This window comes from Oncorhynchus mykiss, chromosome 20 (assembly GCF_013265735.2).
Source record: "Oncorhynchus mykiss isolate Arlee chromosome 20, USDA_OmykA_1.1, whole genome shotgun sequence".
Classification (NCBI taxonomy): Eukaryota; Metazoa; Chordata; class Actinopteri; order Salmoniformes; family Salmonidae; genus Oncorhynchus; species Oncorhynchus mykiss.
Window position 1 is genome coordinate 13052318 of NC_048584.1, and position 22633 is coordinate 13074950.

The 22633-nt window shown below is 42.8% G+C and overlaps 1 protein-coding gene across 5 annotated transcripts in view; it reads right to left on the bottom strand.

The window, feature by feature from the left end:
* Positions 1-4315: 4315 nt before the first annotated feature.
* The window catches only part of plce1 (phospholipase C, epsilon 1), an 80757-nt gene continuing 62439 nt past the window's right edge, over positions 4316-22633 (bottom strand). For 4 of the 5 annotated variants that reach the window (XM_036955848.1, XM_036955849.1, XM_036955846.1 and 1 more), the window contains 11 exons: positions 21739-21863; positions 21436-21553; positions 20954-21076; positions 17155-17448; positions 15492-15655; positions 13798-14059; positions 13428-13546; positions 13145-13273; positions 12838-13035; positions 6791-6997; positions 4316-6278 (listed from right to left, as the gene is read on the bottom strand). In XM_036955848.1, coding sequence (XP_036811743.1) covers positions 6830-6997; positions 12838-13035; positions 13145-13273; positions 13428-13546; positions 13798-14059; positions 15492-15655; positions 17155-17448; positions 20954-21076; positions 21436-21553; positions 21739-21863 — 1700 coding nt within the window. In that variant the 3' untranslated portion in view covers positions 4316-6278; positions 6791-6829. Of the gene's footprint in view, positions 6279-6790; positions 6998-11427; positions 12671-12837; positions 13036-13144; positions 13274-13427; positions 13547-13797; positions 14060-15491; positions 15656-17154; positions 17449-20953; positions 21077-21435; positions 21554-21738; positions 21864-22633 lie in introns of those variants that run through there. The other variant, XM_036955847.1, reaches the window with a different exon arrangement.

The window sequence follows — 22633 nt, forward strand, 5'->3', positions numbered from 1 at the left end:
AGTGTACACAATGTCAGACATGCACCTAAAAAAAGCAGATTTCAGGAGCAGGATATAAGGGCATGTACGTGATAGGCCTATCTGGCTTATATGATTATGTCATAATGCTTCTTGGACAGTGTCTTAAAGTTTATTTTGTTAGTCCAAGTAAAGTGACACAGGATGGTCATAATGCTTCATGAAAGTGTCAAAGTGTCATTTCTTAAGTTAAATGTGGCTCATGACAGTGTTATGACATGACTGAGTGATTATGACTGTCATTACGTTACCCAACAAAGGAATAAACAGAACTTTAAGCTACATCTTCATTTGACATAGATAATGAACTGTCCATTGATAAAAGAAGACCATGTTTGCAAAACATGTGGTTCTGCACTTAATTCACCATTACACTGGTAAGCTAATGGTTTGATAATATCAGGAATGCATACAGACATCTAGTGAATGTGTCCAACACACCACCGCCTGTAGTTATGTTTGGCACTTACTGACCAAAACATTTACATTTTTTTTCTTCTCAATTACATGTATTGCTAAAGTAAAGGATTAAGGAAATATAGGCAGGCACCACATTACTACAATACAGAACAGCTCACTCAATCAAGCCTGGTGGTCTTGTACAGTTGAAGTCGGAAGTTTACATACAATTAGGTTGGCGTCATTAAAACTCGTTTTTCAACCACTTCACAAATTTCTTATTAACAAACTAGTTTTGGCAAGTTGGTTAGGACATCTACTTTGAGCATGACACAAGTAATTTTTTCAACAATTGTTTACAGACAGATTATTTCACTTATAATTCACTGTATCACAATTCCAGTGGGTCAGAAGTTTACATACACTAAGTTGACTGTGCTTTTAAACAGCTTGGAAAATTCCAGAAAATGATGTCATGGCTTTAGAAGCTTCTGATTTGCTAATTGACATCATTTGAGTCAAATTGAGGTGAACTTGTGGATGTATTTCAAGGCCTACCTTCAAACTCCTCACTAGTATTAAATGTCAGGAATTGTGCAAAACTGAGTTTAAATGTATTTTACTAAGGTGTATGTAAACTTCCCACTTCAACTGTAAGTATAAAAGCTTGCTTTCATATAATAAATAAAAGCTTGAAATGTTAGTGGAATGGGATAATGTCTTAGTGTGGTGTGTGAATAATCCAATACTGTAGCAGGTCAAAGCTGTGTGCTGGAAAACCTTCAACTACAGCTGTAGACTAACAGTGAAACACTTACTTATGGGTACTTTTCCAACAATGCAGAATTAAAGATAAATAGATGTCCATGTAAATAGTGACACGAGGAATAAATACACTAAATAACAATAACGAGTAAAAATAACATGTCTATATACAGGGAGTACCAGTACCGAGTTGATGTGCAGGGGACGAGGTAATTGAGGTAGCTGGGAGTTTCTCCCATTCTTCTCTGCAGATCATCTCAAGCTCTGTCAGGTTGGATGGGGAGCGTTGCTGCACAGCTATTTTCAGGATCTCTCCAGAGATGTTCGATTGGGTTCAAGTTCGGGCTCTGGCTGGACCACTCAAGGACATTCTAAGACCTGTCCCGAAGCCACTCCTGCGTTGTCTTGGCTGTGTGCTTAGGGTCGTTGTCTTGGTGGAAGGTGAACCTTCACCCCAGTCTGAGGTCCTGAGCACTCTGGAGCAGGTTTTAATCACGGATCTCGCTGTACTTTGCTTAATTTCAGCTTTCCCTCGATCCTGACTAGTCTCCCAGTCCCTGCCGCTGAAAAACACCCCCACAGCATGATGCTGCCCCCACCATGCTTCACCGTAGGGATGGTGCCTGGTTTCCTCCAGACGTGACGCTTGGCATGCAGGCCAAAGATTTCAATATTGGTTTCATCAGACCAGAGAATCTTGTTTCAGAGTACTTTATGTGCCCTTTGGCAAACTCCAAGAGGGCTGTGCTTTTTACTGATGCGCGTCTTCCATCTGGCCAGTCTACCATAAAGCTCTGATTGGTGGAGTCCTGCAGAGACGGTTGTCCTTCTGGAAGGTTCTCCCATCTCCACCGAGGAACTCTGGAGCTCTGTCAGAATGACCATTGGATTCTTGGTCACCTCCCTGACCAAGGCCCTTCTCCCCTGATTGCTCAGTTTGGCCGGGCAGACAGCTGTAGAAAATAGAGTCTTGGTGGTTCCAAACTTCTTCCATTTAAGAATGATGGAGGCCACTATCTTCATGGGAACCTTCAATGCTGCAGTCATTTTTTTGTACCCTTCCCCAGATCTGTGCCGACACAATCTGGTCTCGGGGCTTTACGAACAATTCCTTTGATTTCATAGCTTGGTTTTTTTCTCTGACATGCACTGTCAACTTTAGGACCTTATATAAACAGTTGTGCCTTTCCAAATCATGTCCAATCAATTTTATTTACCGCAGTCATGGTTATGACTGTCATAATGTTGTGACGCTGAGTATCAAGTAAAGTGTTTCCGAAATAAGTCTGACTTGGGTGGCTGGAGTCTGACAATTTTTTGGATCTTCCTCGACACCGCCTGGTATAGAGGTCCTAGATGGCAGGGAGCTCGGACCCAGGGATGTACTGGGCCGTACTCATCAATCTCTGTAGTGCCTGGAAGTCAGGTGCCCTGCAGTTGCCGTACCAAGAGGTGATGCAGCCAGCGAAGATGCTCTCAATGGTGCAGCATTATAACTTTTTGTGCATCATACCAAATATTTTCAGCCTCCTGAGGGGGAAATGCTTTTGCACAACTGTGTGGACCATGTTAATTCCTTAGTGATATGAACACACTGAGGAACTTGAAGCTTTCGACCCGATCCACTCCAGCACCATCGATGTGGAAGTAGGCATTGTGGTACTTGTTCATTTCCTGCAATTTGGATAGAATGGCAGGAAAATAGCTGAAAACCATCACATTTCACACTCCGGTGCCAATTCTGTACCAATTTTAGCCATGCCCTCAACCCCATTCATTGGTTGTACATTTGTTGATATTGGACATTTAACCATTTACACTCGTGGGAATTGGCCTACATTGATTGGGTTAAATTGAAATGTTTCTTACAAAAGAAATATGAAAAGCACATGCATAAGCATGGTAGCAATTGAAAGGCAACAGATTAAGATTATGGGAAAGTTCCCTTGACACAAGACTGACTCCAAACACTTTACATTTTCTGTACTTTTCACTGCGTTTGTTGATGCCTAAATCTGAAAATACTCTGGATACATTCCGTAACATAAGAATATTATTGGAAAATATGGGGTAGGTGCAACCTAAGACAACGGTTTGAGTGAGAGGACTAACTGGTGTGTGCACAGTTCCTAAGTAATTTCAATGCACTTTGACTCAGTCTTCAACGATAATGTGCTTTTTTGAGCCCTCCAAGCTGTGCTGTTGAGAAACTAGAGCAAGCACATTTGTTTGGAACACAACCCTACATCCCCGCCATCACACAATTACTGTTGTTTACGTAATTCAAAAATGGGCCATTATATATCTCAATCTGGGTCAGGTTGGCATCATTTATAAGCTTGTTCGATTGCCAACATGACCAGCAAAGTTATAAAATACGATTTTAAAAAGTGTTAGTCTTACACAGGCCAATTCAGAGAAACAGATCGTCATTTTGGTGCGCATAGAAAAGAGTCATGGGTGCATTCAGGTGCGTGTTCCACAGCGAATTTTCTTCACAAAAGACAAACAGATTCTGTTCAGCACAACCCAGGGTATGACACCATGTCATATTGTAACTGTACATCAGTGATCAAACATTACTGTATATGACATGAGTTTCATGATATGGAAATGTGAAGTGCACATTGGCTTGCTTGCATGACATCAAAGCGGTATTTATTATAAATCATCGTCTCATCTTTCAAAATACATTGAATCCTCTTGATTGACAGCATTTCCCTCACTGAAACAAAACATTTGCAAAAGTTGCCCAATTAGCAGGAGGGGTGGGAGCAGCTTCTTGTCGCGTGCGGTGCTCAAGTTCAGAATGGCTGTCAGTCAAAACCCCCACAGCGCTGTGAAGCGCAGAGCTCTGACGTAATGTATAGCATGTTACTGTACAGCCACTGTGTTCCAATTTAGACACTTATCAGTGACTAAATCTGCCATTTTCAACCCGTAAACGGGCACGAGTGTAGTGGACTATATATTATAACTACTGTAGTATTTATACATATCATACAGACGCTGCATAAAAGCCCTTCATTTTGTTTGCTGTGAAATTGTATGGACCCAGGGAGAGAGGCTTAAATGTTTATCTAGATCTATAAGGAAGTTGACACTTTTGCAGTACCAATAATCAGACACCAAGTACAATATAAATCATTCATTAGAAATGCCACACCTTCATAGTATAAGTTTGTTTTAAAACTAAGTTGAAAAAAAACTACGGACTGACTGTTATACAAATCTCACACTTAGTGATCCACATTCTAAATTAAGGAGGGAAACAACATGGGCCCCCATTGAAACAAGTTTCGGACAACAGACTGAAATGGGCATAGGTTAAAACACCTAGTAGACAACTCAGTATAATACTATCATCAATTTCATCAATAAACAACTTAGGAACAATATCAGAAATCGCTAAACCCTGTATTGACATTATGATAGTTGAGGGACGGGGCTGGAGAAATGTAATCACTCAAATTCATAGACCGAGCTATGGATGCAAGGATTGACCAACCATGATATCAAAATTAAACTTTAAACCATGTTTCAAGGCTATATAGTTTGTTTACATTTTGTTGGTTTGCAAACATTGGAGTAAAACAAGCTTACATTTTGGGTTCTGATGGGGTACGACAGTTGAACTAAGCTTATGAGGCCTTTAAATTAAAGTTATATTATTCAAGAATCAAATGGGTACTTATCAGTCCAAAAATGGATGTAGGAATTGCTGATTGCCCCTTTAAAAATGTACTTTTGATTTGATGTTTTACAAAAATAAATTATACCTGGGTATTCGAAAACCTCTTGCTTTTGACATCAAGAGGTGATGGGGTTCTCAAGTGCTGATACGCTTGGACCTGCTGCAATGACGAGTTGAATTTGAAACCAAAATCTCATTTTGTTTTCAAATATCATATCAAACACCATACACCATCATACAGTGAGTACTCCAGTGTATTAAAGTAGTCAAAGGTTTAGTATTCGGTCCCATATTCCTAGCACGCTATGATTACTTCAAGCTTGTAACTCTACAAACTTGGATGGATTTGCAGTTTGTTGTGGTTGTGTTTCAGATTATTTTGTGACCAATAGGAATGAATGGTAAATCATGCATTGTCATTTTGGTGTCACTTTTATTGTAAATAAGAATTGAATATGTTTCTTAACACTTTTACATTAACGTGGATGCTACCATGATTACGGATAATGAATAATGATGAGTAAGACAGACGCACAAATATCATACCCCCAAGACATGCTTACCTCACACCATTACAATAACAGGGGAGGTTAGCATTGTTTTTGGGGTATGATATTTGTGTGTCTAACTTTCTCACTCATTATTCACAATACAATTCAGGACTATCCGTAATAACGGTAGCATACACATTCATGTAGAAGTGTTTCGAAACATATTAGATTCTTAGATTCTCCAAAATGACAAAATATTTTTTACCCTCAAATTAAAGCTGACAGTCCGCACTTTAATAAACTCATAATCATTGTATAATTTCAAATCCAAAGTGCGGGAGTAAGGAGTCAAAACAAAAACAGTCACCGTCACAATACTTTTGAAGCACACTTTCATATCAAACAAGATAAACCATCGGAAAAATGGAGATAAAAAAATACTGAATATAACAGCAAAACTACTACGTGCAAAACACTGAATATCATCAAATACACAACTATATAGTTATAAATTACAGTACTGTGAAAATTGGGACATAAGGCCTGCATCGTTTTTTCTCTCACTAATTGGCCTTTTGACCAATCAGATCAGCTATTTTGCCAATAACTAGGCAAATGATCAGAATTGGGTTGCCTGTGTAAATGCAGCCAAAGGGAATCAAACAACAAGCCAGCTTGTTGGCCACATTCACAATGCCCTCATTCTTAGCAAGAGAAAGGCTGGTAGCCGCAGCTACTGCTGCTTCCTGCACCTCAACTAAATACACTGTCTGGAGTTCATACACTGTCTGGAGGTCAGATAGCCGGTGTGGGCCCTGCTCCCAAGGACGGTCACCACCCCACAGGAGGAGCCTCTCCGCCTCCGCCCAGCCCTCCACCACCCAGGCCTTCGAGTCCTATAGAGGGAGACCCTGCAAAAGGGAGAGGGAAGTAGTGGACAACAGCACAACAGACATATCTGGAGTATACAGTACTTCATATGCATGATGCAATACACAACTGCCCAGGTCATTGTCCACTCAAACATACTAATGCATATCAATCTATAGGTCATTGTGTTGTTATGTTATGCTAGTTAAAGTATCAATAATAATAATAAAATACTACACATACAATATTAAAATAAACAACATTTTGTTTGAAACACTGCAGATAACATAGACTTCGACATTGTCCCCGAGTGAGTCATTTATCCTAATTAATGAGGCGATAAATAATTGGTAAAACATAAAAATAGCATTATATAAATATTGTATAAATAAATTAAGATGTCAAAAGTTAAGAAATTGAAAAAGGAAAACTGACTGTGGAAGACATTTATAGGCATGGCCAGAAGGAGGAGACAAAAAAGATGGGGGCTACTAGGGCCAATAGGGAAAGCCCTAGTTGTAAAGACAATAGGAAACAGTAGGGACTTCCGTACCTTCTGGGGACTCCATCCACACACTGCAGACTGAGCGTCTCACTCCCGGGTCTCAGTCAGAGGCACACAGTATGCTGCCCTGCTGCTTTCATCCTTACTGTGGCTGCTCTCTTGTGCGGCCAGGGCAACGACGCTCTGGCTGCAACTCGTCAGTTTCTTCAGTTCGCTGACAAACGAGATGCCTTTCCTCTTGTCCTCACGGGCCATCTGAGTGCGCACGCACACACAGAGTTATTTCTGATAAAAGCAAGAATTCTAAGGAGCAACAATAATCACTTGAACTTGTGGTTTAATGTGGGTGTGTTATGTTCGTATATTACTGAACAAAAATATAAACACAACATGTAAACACAACATGTAAAGTGTTAGTCCCATGTTTCATGAGCTGAAATAAAAACATCCCAGACATTTCTCTCAAATTTTGAATCCAAATTTGTTTACATCCCTGTTAGTGAGCATTTCTCCTTTGCCAAGATAATCCATCCACCTGACAGGAGTGGCAAATCAAGAAGTTGACTAAACAGCATGATCATTACATAGGTGCAACTTGCGCTGGGGAGAATAAAATGGCACTAAAATGTGCACAATTCCACAGATTCCACAGTCTAAAGTTTGAGTGTGCTGACTGCATGAATATCCACCAGAGCTGTTGCCAAAGAATTGAATGTTCATTTCTCTATCATAAACCACCTCCAACATTGTTTTAGAGAATTTGGCAGTACGTCCAACCGGCCTCACAACCGCAGACCACGTGTATGGGGTCGTGTGGGTGAGCGGTTTGCCGATGTCTTTCATTGTGAACAGAGTGTCCCATGGTGGCGGTTGGCTTATGGTATGGGCAGGCATAAGCTACGGCCAACGAACACAATTATATTTTATCCATGGCAATTTTTATGCACAGAGATACTATGACGAGATCCTGAGGCCCATTGTCGTGCCATTAAATGCCCCCCATCCCTTCATGTTTCAGCATAATGCACAGCCCCATGTCGCAAGGATCTGTACACAATTCCGGGAAGCTGTAGATGTCCCAGTTCTTCCATGGCCTGGATACTCACCAGACATGTCACCCATTGATCATGTTTGGGATGCTCTGGATCGACTGGTACGACAGTGTTCTCCAGTTCCCACCAATATACAGCAACTTTGCACACCCATTAAAGAGTAGGACAACATTCCACAGGCCAGAATCAACAGCCTGATCAACTCTATGCGATATGTCGCACTGAATGAGGCAAATGGTAGTCACACCAGACTGGTTTTCTGATCCACACCTCTACTTTAAAAATATACAGTGGGGCAAAAAAGTATTTAGTCAGCCACCAATTGTGCAAGTTCTCCCACTTAAAAATATGAGAGAGGCCTGTAATTTTCATCATAGGTACACTTCAACTATGACAGACAAAATGAGAAAAAAAACCCAGAATATCACATTGTAGGTTCTGGGTTCTGGGATTTTTGTGATCATATTGGGGTGAGATCTTGCGTGGAGCCCCAGATCGAGAGAGATTATCAGTGGTCTTGTATGTCTTCTATTTCCTAATAATTGCTCCCACAGTTGATTTCTTCAAACCAAGCTGCTTACCTATTGCAGATTCAGTCTTTCCAGCCTGGTGCAGGTCTACAATTTTGTTTCTGGTGTCCTTTGACAGCTCTTTGGTCTTGGCCATAGTGGAGTTTGGAGTGTGACTGTTTGAGGTTGTGGACAGGTGTCTTTTATACTGATAACAAGTTCAAACAGGTGCCATTAATACAGGTAATGAGTGGAGGACAGAGGAGCCTCTTAAAGAAGAAGTTACAGGTCTGTGAGAGCCAGAAATCTTGCTTGTTTGTAGGTGACCAAATACTTATTTTCCACCATAATTTGCAAATAAATTCATAAAAACATCCTTTAATGTTATTTTCTGGATTTTTTCTTCTCATTTTGTCTGTCATAGTTGAAGTGTACCTATGATGAAAATTACAGGCCTCTCTCATCTTTTTAAGTGGGAGAACTTGCAATTGGTGGCTGACTAAATACTTTTTTGCCCCACTGTATATATATTTTTAAGGTATCTATGACCAACAGATGCGTATCTGTATTCCCAGTTATGGGAAATCCATATATTAGGGCATCATTTATTTAATTCAATTGACTGATTTGCTTATATGAACTGTAACTCAGTAAAATATTTGAAATTGTTGCTTGTTGCATTCAGATTTCTGTTCAGTATACATATGGAAAAAAACACAAATTGTCATTGATGACTGGTGCACGGGCTGCGATTATGTCCGGTACGTCAGTGGGTGCAAATAATTTCGGACCCTACTGCATATGCATGACATTATGTAAAACATGTCTCACACTCAGTCATAGTTAGTAGAATAATGAATTGGCAGATTTTGACACCAACTTTTAAAAGGTTATGAGGAAAGTTAATAATTTGAACCACATCAAGTTATTATTAAGTTATTCATTGAATGTTAAGTATATGAAATTCAAACATTCATTACCAAACTGCTTTCTCTAATCCTGCAGACTATCATTCTCCGTGAGAAAACATATCTCAATTAATCTCTAGTGGACAGATCTACGTAAACCTAATTTGCACCATAGAATCTGTCGGGAAGGAATGGGATGCGAGGGATAATAAGCATTAGTAGTTCTGGTTTTATGGCACTGATGGTTTGTACGGTTGTGGCTAGATGAGTACAGCGCCATCTAGTTGTCAACAACTCGTCACCAACGTGACAACTGTAGCCTAACCCGAACCCTTTTCCTAACGTCTCTGCTGGAGCGTGTCCCCATACATGAGTGGTTAATTCATGTCAAATGACCAGGAAGTAGGGGCGGCAGGTAGCCTAGTGGTTATATATAGCGTTGGGCCAGTAACCAAAAGGTTGCTAGATCAAATCCCCGAGCTGACAAGGTAAAAATCTGTCCTTATGCCCCTGAACAAGGTAGTTAACCCACTGTTCCTAGGCCCTCATTGTAAATAAGAATTTGTTCTTAACGGACTTGCCTAGTTAAATAAAGGTTAAATATATTTTTTTTTAAAGTAGGAAGCAGAACGTTTGAGTGGTGACACAGCGTTTTATACTTTTAAAAACATTATTTTGGGACCAATGTGTTAGTGCTGTTCTTAACCCCCAGTTTTTTGACAGGATTTTACTGTCCTGACTGAACTGATAGGTCTAGCCCACGACTAGCTAGGCTACATTGCTGTCACCGGCAAAGCTTGTCTCGCTTTGCGGATGGCTCTTGTAGCCGGGAAGGCTGTTTCTGACTACTCTGATTTGTAGACTGATCTGGAAATGGCCACAAAATTCTTGAAATATGAGACGTGTGAAAGAAGAAAGAATTTACTGACATACACTTGTGATAAGTGTAAACAGTTCGTTGCCTCAAAAGACCGGATCATTGAACGGGGTCCTAAATAAAAGTATTGCTCTGGCCAAAAAGACTTCAAGGCTGCATGCTGTTTTTGATGCGACAATTCGAAACGATCGAGGGGATAATCCAGGGGGTGCTCTACAAAACTGGGCTCCTCTGCAGTAGCTAATGTGGACACTAACATGGGCCACTTTCCGGTATTAAACATCCCACCGACGAGAACCAGAGAACTACTGCGTCTTGCTCTACACCACCGGAGACAAGGCGGAGTCGAGTTAGAGGTAGAAGAGGAAAATGTCAACGTATCTTCCATTTGCCCTCTCGTCCAGACCTGTGGCTATCTAACAGTTTCATAGGCTCTGAGCTCCGTCTCCAACAGGGCCCTTCGCCTCTCTACCCGTCCTTCCCATTCCACCTCAGTACCGAGAGCAAGCTCCTCTGGATCTGGTCCTGGGTTACTGAGCCGGCTATCCACTGGAGCAGCCCCCAGAGCACGTTCCACACCTCGCAGGGACACTCTCGTCCTCTAGTGGTAGTTTTAGGAAGCTCCATAGTTAGGGTGGTCACGGAAGCAAGGACCCTCGGCTTCCCTGCAGCCCACGTTCAGGACATAGATCACCAGGTCCTTGCTGTGATGGACCAACCGAATGCTCACACATTAGTCAATTCCTGTCGGTACAAACTACATCAATCTTCATAAGTCGGAGCAATTAAAAGCTGACTTCAGAGTGCTCACAGGCAGCTTAAAGGAGACAGACAAGCAGGTTCTAATTTCCGGGCCGAAACCAACAACAGGTTGCGGAATGGAACACTTTAGTCATCTACTCTGGCTACACTACTGGCTTAAATCCTACTGTTCCTCGGTAGATTTTGAGTACATTGACAATTTTGACCACTTCTGGGAGAGGCCCCAGTTTAACAAGAAGGATGGCTTGCAACCAAATAGGAGGGGTAAAGTTACTTACCCGAGGAGGCTCATATAAAACATTGACTCAACAACAGCCCAACCCCTGCTCAGGTAATTCTTCCCATTCCCACATTATTATCATCATACTGCTACAGATAATCATTGCCAGTGGTATTGACAGTAATAATCTTGTGACCATACACTTGAATTCCACTGTTCCCTCTGTTACGGTTAGCCCAAATGGGAAGCTCATGGATCAGCTCGTCCAAATGGGAAGCCCACGGATCAGCTCGTCCAAATGGGAAGCCCACGGATCAAACTGGTAGGCATGTCGTGTAAATCAAATGATACAAAGCCCCCAAAAAATCTATTTTAATTCCAGGTTGTAAGGCAACAAAATAGGAAAAAATGCCAAGGGGATTGAATACATTCGCAAGCCACTGTAAAGATACATAAAAAAGTGTTGGCCTATTACTTTGAGTCAGCTGCATGCCTGACCCTGAATTAGCTACGTTATCTATTTTTTTATCTCTCTGGCAGACAAACACGCACCCGTTAAACGCCTTAGAGTAAAAAACAGAACAAATCCTTTGGTCTCTCTAGAACTTTCAAACCTTGTTAGAATGAGAAATCAGGCCTGAGCCAAGGCTAGAAAAATTGACACTGTAGCGGATTGGCAGCTTTTCAGGCAATTGAGAAATAGATGAACCTCCTCAATTAAGAAAGCCAAATCCTGCTACTTTCTAAGTTTTATCTCAGACTCTGCTGGTGATCCATCTAAATTTTGGAAAACAGTTATTGCACTGAAGCGTGGAAAATGTCTCTCCCTCCCTGCCTAAGCAAGTTGTGTCAGACTCTAGCATCATATGTCTGCATATGTCAAGTGCACTCGAAACAATATATTTATCTTATTTTAGTCTTTGGGAGCTAGCTAGATTTTATCATCATCATCATCATCATCACACACCGACAGCAGCTTATGATTTCTTCTTCGGTATAATGGCGGTCCGCAAACAATTGTTTAAGGTGCATGCCACCACCTACTGTGATGGAGTGTGTGGTCCATCACAGTTACACAGCTTTACATTAGTATAAAAGAAAACAAGCACAAATACATTTTAGTCACTGTCATATACAAAATAAAATCAGCTCCTCCCTCGACACGGATTGATCATCAACTTTAAAAAAAAAATTGGTTCGGCCCACCACTTATTTTCCCTATAAGCAACAAAACCAATGCATGTGCAACTGTGGACAAATTTAGGCAGGGTTGGCTTAGAATCAAGGGATGGTTGACAATATTGAAGCTGTACTTCCTCTCCATATCATTATAAAAACATATTTCAATTGCACAATGAGCACTTGTCTCAAATTGTTACAGTTGTTTCTTATCCAGCTAGCACATGTTTTGGCATATTAGCATACAGAAGACCTAAAAACAAGACATGGTATCAATAAGATGCAACGAGCTGAAACGAGCCATCTACGATTCCCCACGTGACAGCTTCTTGTCATTGTTGCTAGCTATCTGACTGTCCAGAATCACAACCCCATCGACACGCACGCATCGATTTCATGACGTTGTCAGCCAACCCGTCTACTGTATATGAAAGGAAAGTAGTGTGTATTTCATAATATGACCCCAGGACAGGGCACTTAGAATGAAGAAATTGATAAAAAAAATACAGTATTTGCTTGACCGGTTTCTCATTAAAATAGCTCGACTCTACAGCAGTCATGGGAAATTTCCGTTGAATAAAGTAGTACCTCTTCCTTGGTTTTAAGGCAGATTCTGCCCACATATCCCTCTTCGGGCTGCCAGCTGTTGATAACCCTGATGATCTCCTCCTCAGGGGCTACGGGGCGCTGCTGAGGACACCTCTTACGGTCACTGCGCTCCTTCCCCAGTGACACCTTCTCCTCACAAAGGAAGTACTCACTGGCACCATCTGTGGACATCAGCAACTAAAGTGGGGAGAGGAGAAATAGATAGGCCACTATGAACTGAGAGCGTGGCGGGTCTGGTGTGTTTGTGTGGGTACATTTTCCTATGGGTGGGTGTGCCGGGACTGACCGTGTCCAGTAGCTGTCCGGCGGTGGTCTGCTCTTTCACAGACACTACAGTGAAAGGCTCTCGACCTGGCACACCGTGGACAGTCACTTTGTGCTGCTGGGCTGCCCTCCGCTCCTCAGAACTAAACAGCTGCCAGGGAAATACAGTGTTGTAGATAGATATTTACATAGTCCTTACATGTATTTTAAGGTTACTAGCTAATTAGCTCATCAGATGCTGTTCGAAGAGATACAATAATATAAGCAATCCCTAGCTGCTCCTCAGGGGTGTGTGTGTGCGTTACCATGGCAGCAGGCAGGGCTGTGCCGGTGGGGCTCTCCTCTACTCTGCGGCTATAGATGAACAGACTGGACACCTCCAGGGGCTCGTTGTGCTGCGTCCTCAGCTGGATGTGTCTATAGCCTGGAACAACAGACAACCAACCACAGACATTAAGAACAGGGAGTAGAAATGTATATTACCTGGCAACATGCTGCTAGCAAACTCTGTACATAGCATGTTGCTAAATATCATTGTTCAATTATCTATTAATAGGTTACATGCTATTGATGTGTATACTTGAGAAAAAAATTGTCAGGAATGTTTCAAGTGTAAATAGAAGTTTAAAGTCTTCACTTTCTTCCTCCCCTTTTCCACCCCATCTTCTCCCTCACCTGGTTTGAGGGCCCGTAGGGGCAGAATCCTTTGAGCAGTGGTTTGGTAGCTGTTGTTCTCGACCACAGCGATGCGCAGGAAGCAGGCGTCCTCAAAGTGCACGGGGAATCGGAAGTGCTCTGACCACATGGGGTTGAGCGAGTTGCGGTGGATGGGCTTGGTGCGGAATTGGAAGCTGTCCACGGGCATGCCCATTACTTCCACCTCCACACAGGGGCTGCCCGCGCCGATGGCTGGGCACACGTTCTGCCCAGACACAATCTGACAGAGGGGGAAAGGACACCTTTTATTCATTATATACTGTATATCAAAACTGTATTTAATAATCTCAATCCACTATAAGACAGATACTTGGCATTACACGTGTAATTACATTACTCTGTTTTACTTAATACTTTATCATACTTACTGTATGTCATATTCCTGACAGATTTTATAAGAAATTAAACATCTGTTTACACAACTCGTTTTACGACCTCTTTTCCCATTCACTATTGCGGAAGATTAATTGGGTGGTGTCCTTGTCTCAAATAGAGAAATCATACTGTATATATGGTGCAAATATCTCCAATAAACCCATCAAAACCATGTTGAAGAGCCCGATGGCAGTGCTTTGGGTAAGTGTGTGGTGTGTGTGTGTGTATACCCAGCAGGGTAGTTAGTGAGAGAGACCAGTATATGGGTAATATTGAAGTGTGTTTGGCTACATTTTAAAATTCATTTTTGATGGGTTGAGTGTCTGTGTATCCCTAGAGGGGGAGAGATTGTGTGTGTGTGTACTCCCAGCAGCATACCACCCTGCATCCCATTGCTGGCTTGCCTCTGAAGCTAAGCAGGGATGATCCCTTGATGAGAGACCAAATGCTGCTGGAGGGCCATTAGGAGGCACTCTTTCCTCTGGTCTAAAATGTACAAAAAAAACTTTCCCAATGCCCCAGGGCAGTGATTGGGGACAATGCCCTGTGTCGGGTGCCATTTTTAGATGGGACGTTAAACAGCTGTACCGATTCTCTGTGGTCACTAAAGAGCTCATGGCACTTATCATAGGGGTGTTAACCCCGATGTCCTGACTAAATTCCCCATCTAGCTATCATGTCCACCTAATCATCCCCAGCTTCCAATTGGCTCATTCATCTCCCATGTAACTATTCCCCAGGACTTTGCTGTAAATGAGAATGTGTTCTCAGTCAACATACTTTGAAAAATAAGGGTAAAATAGATATTTTTTTTATAAAAAGTGTATGTTCGCATGCTTGCTTGTGTGCATCCATGTACACTCCCCTCCATATGTTCATATCCATTCAGTTCCTATTAGACAAAATAGAATCCAAAACACAATCAAAACAAACTGGAAATACATCCAATTAGTTTGTAGTCACAAGCTTGATGTATTCATTGCGTGGAAGGAATATGGGACAAAATACTAAACTTTTGACGATAAGCAAATTTGTCCACATACTCTTTCTAAATGGGAGGGGGGGGACAAGATACATAGTGCTTTCATTTGTAAACAGTATAACAGATTTGTATGAAAATACCCTCACGTAAAAAGGTGCCATTCTGTACTGTCACCTCATATGAAACATTTGATCTCAAATCCAAAAGTAGTATCGAGCCTATGAAGTAGAGCCAAAAATGGTTTTAGCAGTCCAAATACATATGGAGGGGAGTGGGTGTGTTTGTGTGTACTCACAGTCAGAGAGTAGAGTGTTGGGCTTATGCTCTCCACGTCTCTCTCCAGGGAGCAGAGTTGCTGGTAGAGGGGACAGCAGCGATCCCACAGCACTGGAGGTTTCAGGACATATCCACAATGCCCATTTGCCTCAAACAGAGCTGTGTTCAACTGCATGGGCAGGTCTGGAGAGAGCAGAGGTGGCGACAGAGAGAGTGAAAGAGAAGGTGGTGAGAGAATGAGAGAGGAGAAAGAGTAAGGAAACAGACAACAGCAGACCATCCATTGTTTCACAAGCATCACTTATCCTAATTTTAGTTTGAAAATTGGCACAGGTGAGTGGAGAAACATAGCTTGCAAATCTGCAACTAGGCTTTATAAAGGTGTAAAACAGACAAGCCTGTAAAATGCATGTTTTATTTACTTCTTTAACTAGGCAAGTCCGTTAAGAACAAATTCTTAGTTACAATGACGGCCTATCAGCATCACGACCATGTCCAGCGTACCGAGTTGACTCAGTGCTGCCCAGGTCAGAGCTCCCCCTTACAGAGAAATGAGCAATGACATGCAAGATAACATAACCCAGTGTTTCCCCAATACATCTCCACACGGTCATATTGTACCCTGTCCAAGCCATTTCCAATGAATAGGCAACTAGAGTTTCTTGAAAAGTTAAGAGTTCATAAGTTGTAAGTAGGGCCCGGAGTTTTTCCTGACCATGTCACCTGACCAGGGTACAAAATTACCTAGTTAAGGACGACACTGAACAAAAATAGAACATATAAAGTATTGCTCCAATTAGCCGAAGTAAACGATCCCAGAAAAATTCCATACGCACATAAAGCTTTTTCCGCTCATATTTTGTACACAAACTTGTTTACATCCCTGTTAGTGAGCATTTTTCCGTTGCCAAGATAATCCATCCACCTGACAGGTGTGGCATATCAAGAAGCTGTTTAAACAGCCTTATCATTACACAGGCGCACCTTGTGCTGGGGACAATAAAAGGCCACCTTAAAATGCGCAGTGTTGTCGCACAACACAATGCCACACGTCTCGCGGGAGCGTGCGATTGGCATGCTGACTGCAGGAATGTCCACCAGAGCTGTTGCCAGAGAATTGAAAGCCGCCTCCAACGTTGTTTTAGAGAATTTGGCAGTACATCCAACAGGCCTCACAACCGCAGACCACGTGTATGGAGTCATGTGGGCAAGCGGTTTGCTGAACAGAGCGCCTCATGGTGGCGTTGGGGTTATGGTATGTGCAGGCATAAGCTACAGAATGAACACAAGTGCATTTTATCGATGACAATTTGAATGCATAGAAATACCTTGAAGAAATCCTGAGGCCCATTGTGAGGCCCATTTTTTTTAAAGGTATCTGTGACCAACAGATGCATATCTGTATTCCCAGTCATGTGAAATGCATAGATTAGGGCCTAATTTATTGATTTCATTTGACTGATTTCCTCCTATGAACTGTAACTATGTGAGATCTTTGAAATTATTGCATGTTGCGTTTCTATTTTTGTTTAGTATATAGGGGTTATTTCCTCATACCCAGAAAACATCCCAGCCTGGTCCTGGACTAAAAATAACTTGCAATGAAGAATCTCCATTGAGCATAGTAAACAGGGACTAAACTGGACCAACCTTATCAGTAAGACTCCTCTCCATGTCCTTACCATCAGTCTGATAATTGAGAGCCACCACTTGCATGCCGTGTAGCCAGAAGGGCAGAGGGTTGGGGTTGGCTGAGTCGATGCGTGTGGCGGCCGGGTAGGTCCTTAACAGCTGGCAGGTGGTGTGCTGGATTAGCTTCTCTGAGTTGCGGCGGCACAGGCGCTTGGCAGTGTTCTCGTTGACAGAGGAGATGTGGTAGCACTTGGGAGTGTGGATGACGGCACTCACTGAGGCATTGGGGCTGAGCACGGGCGATGTCTGCTCTTCCCAGCTCAGACGGATGCCCTCCACGCTACCTAGAGGGGGCAACAGTTACACATTTACAATCTAGTAATTTGGCGGATACGTTTATCCAGAGCGATAGCAGTGAAAAGGAAGCAGAAACAAGGACAGCTCGAATAACGATTTGAACACATTTTCAAAAGAAAAGCTTTTTCCCAGGATAGTAAGACAATGTAACACTAACATTTAACTAACCCAAATAGTACAGGTAACTGCCAAAATAATGAAAACACTTGAGTAAATCAGAGATACAAAGTATATTGAAAGCAGGTACTTCCGCACAGGTGTGGTTCCTGAGTTAATTAAGAAATTAACATCCATCCCATCATGCTTAGGGTCATGTATAAAAATGCTGGTCAGGCCGTTATTTGACTACCTTTGGCCCTATAGGATGACAATTGGGATGTGGCAAATGTAAAACATTTCTGAATGTTTAAACTGCCATTTTTTTTAATGAAGATAGACAACCAGGTGAGGAGAGTTCCTTACTAATTAGTGATCTTATTTCATCAATCAAGTACAAGGGAGGAGTGAAAACCCGCAGACACTCGGCCCTCCATGGAATGAGTTTGACACGTGATTTAAACCATAAGAAAAAAAAATCATAAAATGAAGTGAATTCACGATTCAGATATGGTCCTGCAAAGCAGTTCAATCTACCCTGGTTACCTACCAGACGGCGCTCACCCTTACTGCTGTCCCCCACCCACTCAGCAACGATGCTACGTAATGCCGTTATAGGTTCTCTGCTGTGTCCCTCCCCTCCATGTTCTCAGTTGTCAGTACTTCATGTCCCACTTCTCATCAATGTGATGGCTCGTTGCAGTGATGTATGACAGCATGTTCATAGACGCCCAACAATCTGTTAACTCCACATAGTACGGTGTAGGAGAGCTCACACTTTGTACTTGCAGAGCAATCATTGTACAGTTGTGGCCAAAAGTTTTGAGAATGTTAAAAATATTCATTTTCAAAGTCTGCTGCCTCAGTTTGTATGATGGCAATTTGCATATACTCCAGAATGTTATGAAGAGTGATCAGATGAATTGCAATTAATTGCAAAGTGCCTCTTTGCCATGCAAATGAACTGAATCCCCCAAAAATATTTCCACTGCATTTCAGCCCTGCCACAAAAGGACCAGCTGACATCATGTCAGTGATTTGCTCGTTAACACAGGTGTGAGTGTTGACGAGGACAAGGCTGGAGATCACTCTGTCATGCTGATTGAGTTTGAATAACAGACTGGAAGCTTCCCAAGGAGGGTGGCGCTTGGAATCATTGTCCTTCCTCTGTCAACCTTTGGTTACCTGCAAGGAAACACGTGCCGTCATCATTGCTTTACACAAAAAGGGCTTCACAGGCAAGGATATTGCTGCCGGTAAGATTGCACCTAAATCAAGCATTTATCTAATCATCAAGAACTTCAAGGAGAGCGGCTCAATTGTTGTGAAGGCGGCTTCAGGGCGCCCAAGAAAGTCCCGCAAGCTCCAGGACCGTCTCCTAAAGTTGATTCAGCTGCGGGATCGGGGCACCACCAGTACAGAGCTTACTCAGGAATGGCAGCAGGCAGGTGTGAGTACATCTGCACGCACAGTGATGCGAAGACTTTTGGAGGATGGCCTGGTGTCAAGAAGGGCAGCAAAGAAGCCACTTCTCTCCAGGAAAAACATAAGGGACAGACTGATATTCTGCAAAATGTACAGACAGGGATTGGACTGCTGAGGACTGGGGTAAAGTCATTTTCTCTGATTAATCCACTTTCCAGTTGTTTGGGCATCCAGAAAAAAGCTTGTCCGGAGAAGACAAGGTGAGCACTACCATCAGTCCTGTGTCATGCCAACAGTAAAGCATCCTGAGACCATTCATGTGTGGGGTTGCTTCTCAGCCAAGGGAGTGGGCTCACTCACCATTTTGCCTAAGAACACAGCCATGAATAAAGAATGGTACCAACACATCCTCCGAGAGCAACTTCTCCCAACCATCCAGGAACAGTTTGGTGACGAACAATGCCTTTTCCAGCATGATGGAGCACCTTGCCATAAGGCAAAAGTGATAACTAAGTGGCTCGGGGAACAAAACATCGATATTTTGGGTCCATGGCCAGGAAACTGCCCAGACCTTATCCTCAAAAGGTGGGTGGACGAACAAAAACCCACAAATTCTGACAAACTCCAACATTGCTTATGCAAGAATGGGCTGCCAGTAGTCAGGATGTGGCCCAGAAGTTAATTGACAGCATGCCAGGGCGGATTGCAGAGGTCTTGACAAAAAAGGGTCAACACTGCAAATATTGACTCTTTGCATCAATGTAATTGTCAATAAAAGCCATACAGGACTTTGTGCTGTCACTTCCCTGTCTCACTCACTGGCATTTTTCCAACCGTTAACGATGATGAAGTGCCTTATATCCGTGGCAAATAAACGTTTAAATGTTCACACCTCTAGATGACAATGCCCTCCCATCCACAGGGCACAAGTGGTCACCGAATCGTTTGAGGAGCCTGAAAATGATGTAAACCATACGCCATGGCCGTCTCAGTCACCAGATCTCAACCCAATTGAACACTTATGGGAGATTCTGGAGCGGCGCCTGAGACAGCGTTTTCCACCACCATCAACAAAACACCAAATGATGGAATTTCTCATGGAAGAATGTTGTCTCATCCCTCCAATAGTTAGACACTTATATAATCTATGCCAAGGTACACTGAAGCTGTTCTGGTGGCTGGTTGTGGGCCAACGCCATAGAGTAAAGGGTTTCCTTTACTTCGGAAGTTACCTGAACCTTTCGAAGGGTTATGATGGATCATGAAAGAGGCATTAGCTACACAGCTATTCAAACTCTATGCCAAGAGTCAGTCCTGAGACAGAAAAAACATGCCTCCAAGATATGCAGTTTCTAACAATCCCATTTCAACCCTTTTTACAAACCCTTTAAAAACTCCACAGCTTCTCTCAGCATATTTCACTATACTCTGTAATGCAGCGTGTGCACACTAAGAGGGCCATTTTATGGAAAAGTTAAAGGGATAGTCCACCCAACTTCCAACATGACATTGGTTTCCTTACTTTGTAAGCAGTCTATGGACAAGGTCTGACAGCAATCCATGCTTTGGTTTAGTTTCCCTGGCACTGTTTCCACATGCTAACATTTGAGCATTTGTGGCACAAAACCCATTCATGTCATGGGACCAATATTAGCATGTCCAAATCACACGAAAGTATCTAAAAATTTACTGTGAAACTCAGTCACTTATAGATGATTTGAACATGTCGAGCGAAACAAAATGCTTATATTGGTCGCATGACTTGAATAAGATTTGTGCCACAAATGCTAAAATGTCAATAAAGGAAAACCAACCATCCCTTTAACAGGCTGGTTCCAATGGGGGGGGGGGGGGGGGGGGGGGTAATCTGACCGAGTCTGTATGTGGGTGTCCTTACCTGTCCCTACACATCTCGCCCCCAGCTCCAGGTCTAGGTCTATGGGTCTGGCTCAAAGGCTCGGCCATACGTACCCTTCCCTGGTACCGCCTCCCTGGGGCTGCCTCCACTACGACCAGGATCCATGCCAAAGACGGACTTCTTGTTCTTTCTGTCTTTTCTTCTGCCAGAGGCTGAATGAGAGAGGGTGGAGAGGCCTGTTCCCCCCCACACACAGAAAGAAAGCGACGGATGAGAGTGTAAGACAAGGCCGTGGCTTAAGGGCACCATCACGCTTCCTCCCCTCCTTTCCCTTTCTCACGCTGGTTTAATGTTGCTTGTTTGCTCTGGCTGTGTTCTGGAGAATTATACCCCTAGAAGATGTGCACCCGATTCTAATTTACAATCAATTCAGAGCCCTGTTTAACTCCTTTGTGAACATTCATCGTTCTCTCTTTCAGTTGGGAAAATCACCAGGCAGAATAAAAACACTGCGCTACATTCTGAACATAAACCATTTCTATGCTGGAATGAGCCATATAGTAAAGTTAATTGAACTGAATTAAAGGAGGACTACCAGGGAACTTGACGGCCTGGCAGTAGATGATGAGGTCAGAGAGCTCCTGAGCGATCTGTCGACTCTCCTTCTTGTTCTGGGGGGGATATAACTCTTCTTCCAGCTCTATGTCAAATACCTGGGGTAGGAGCAGAGTCAGTGATTCAGATCTGGGATTACTTCTAGGGAAAAATATACATTTAGGGTGCATTTGTCAAGCGTTTATATACTGTAGGCCTGGTGTCTCGTAGTTAATATTTAAGATCAGTTTTATCTCTATGGTCTCTCCTGGCTCAGAGACTAGAGGTCAGAGGTGAAACCCACCTTCCCTTTGTACTTAGTTACAGCATTGTCTGCTTTCTTCATCCTCTTGGCCATCTCATCAGTGATGGGATGGTCTTCCTTGTCACCTGATGACTTCCTTTCTGGTTTATCATTCAGGATGTTATCTGAGAAACAAAACCATTGTCTTTGAGTGAGGGAGTCAGACAGAACAGCTTGAATTACTCAAATGACTGCTTCCAATGTAATGTTATTCAATGGCTTCACATTTAATCTTCCTTGTGAAACCATTACCGGTAAACTGAGATAAGAATTCCATCCCATAACAGTCCACATGCTTGCAATGCTGGGAATTGGGGAAATGCTATTCAGACAAAAACAGTGGCCCTCCACAAATCCCAAAATGCAACGCAATGTCTGTAAACAAAGAGCTGGGAGTTTGAGCCTTCAGCTCTTCTCTCGCCCACACACAGCAGGATACAATACACGACTGTAAACACAGATTTGATGTCAGCAATGGATCACTCAAATATGATTTCCACCACTGCATTTCCACCACTGCATCATGACAGTTATTTTACTGCAGGAATCACACTGGTTCAGTGCAGTTTCAGTGTCGTGTTGTCTGTCTGTCTCACACTGCTCTGGTTACGTGTGGTGGCTGGTGAGAGCCTATCCACAGAGGTAGTGGAGTGGGCTAGTGATTTTCACCCCCACCGCTCCATGTTTCTTCAGGGTCACACAGGGGCCTAATAATCCAGATGTCTTGGTTTTCTCTCTCTGATGAGCCAGTGTCACTAGCAAGGTCAGGACGTACATACACAGCAGTGCAGATGGGTGGGGTGGGAATGTATTTACACTACACTGGCCCTGTGTGTACTGACAACACAGAACCAATCAGATCATGAGCCATCAACCCACAAACCACATGCTCTTC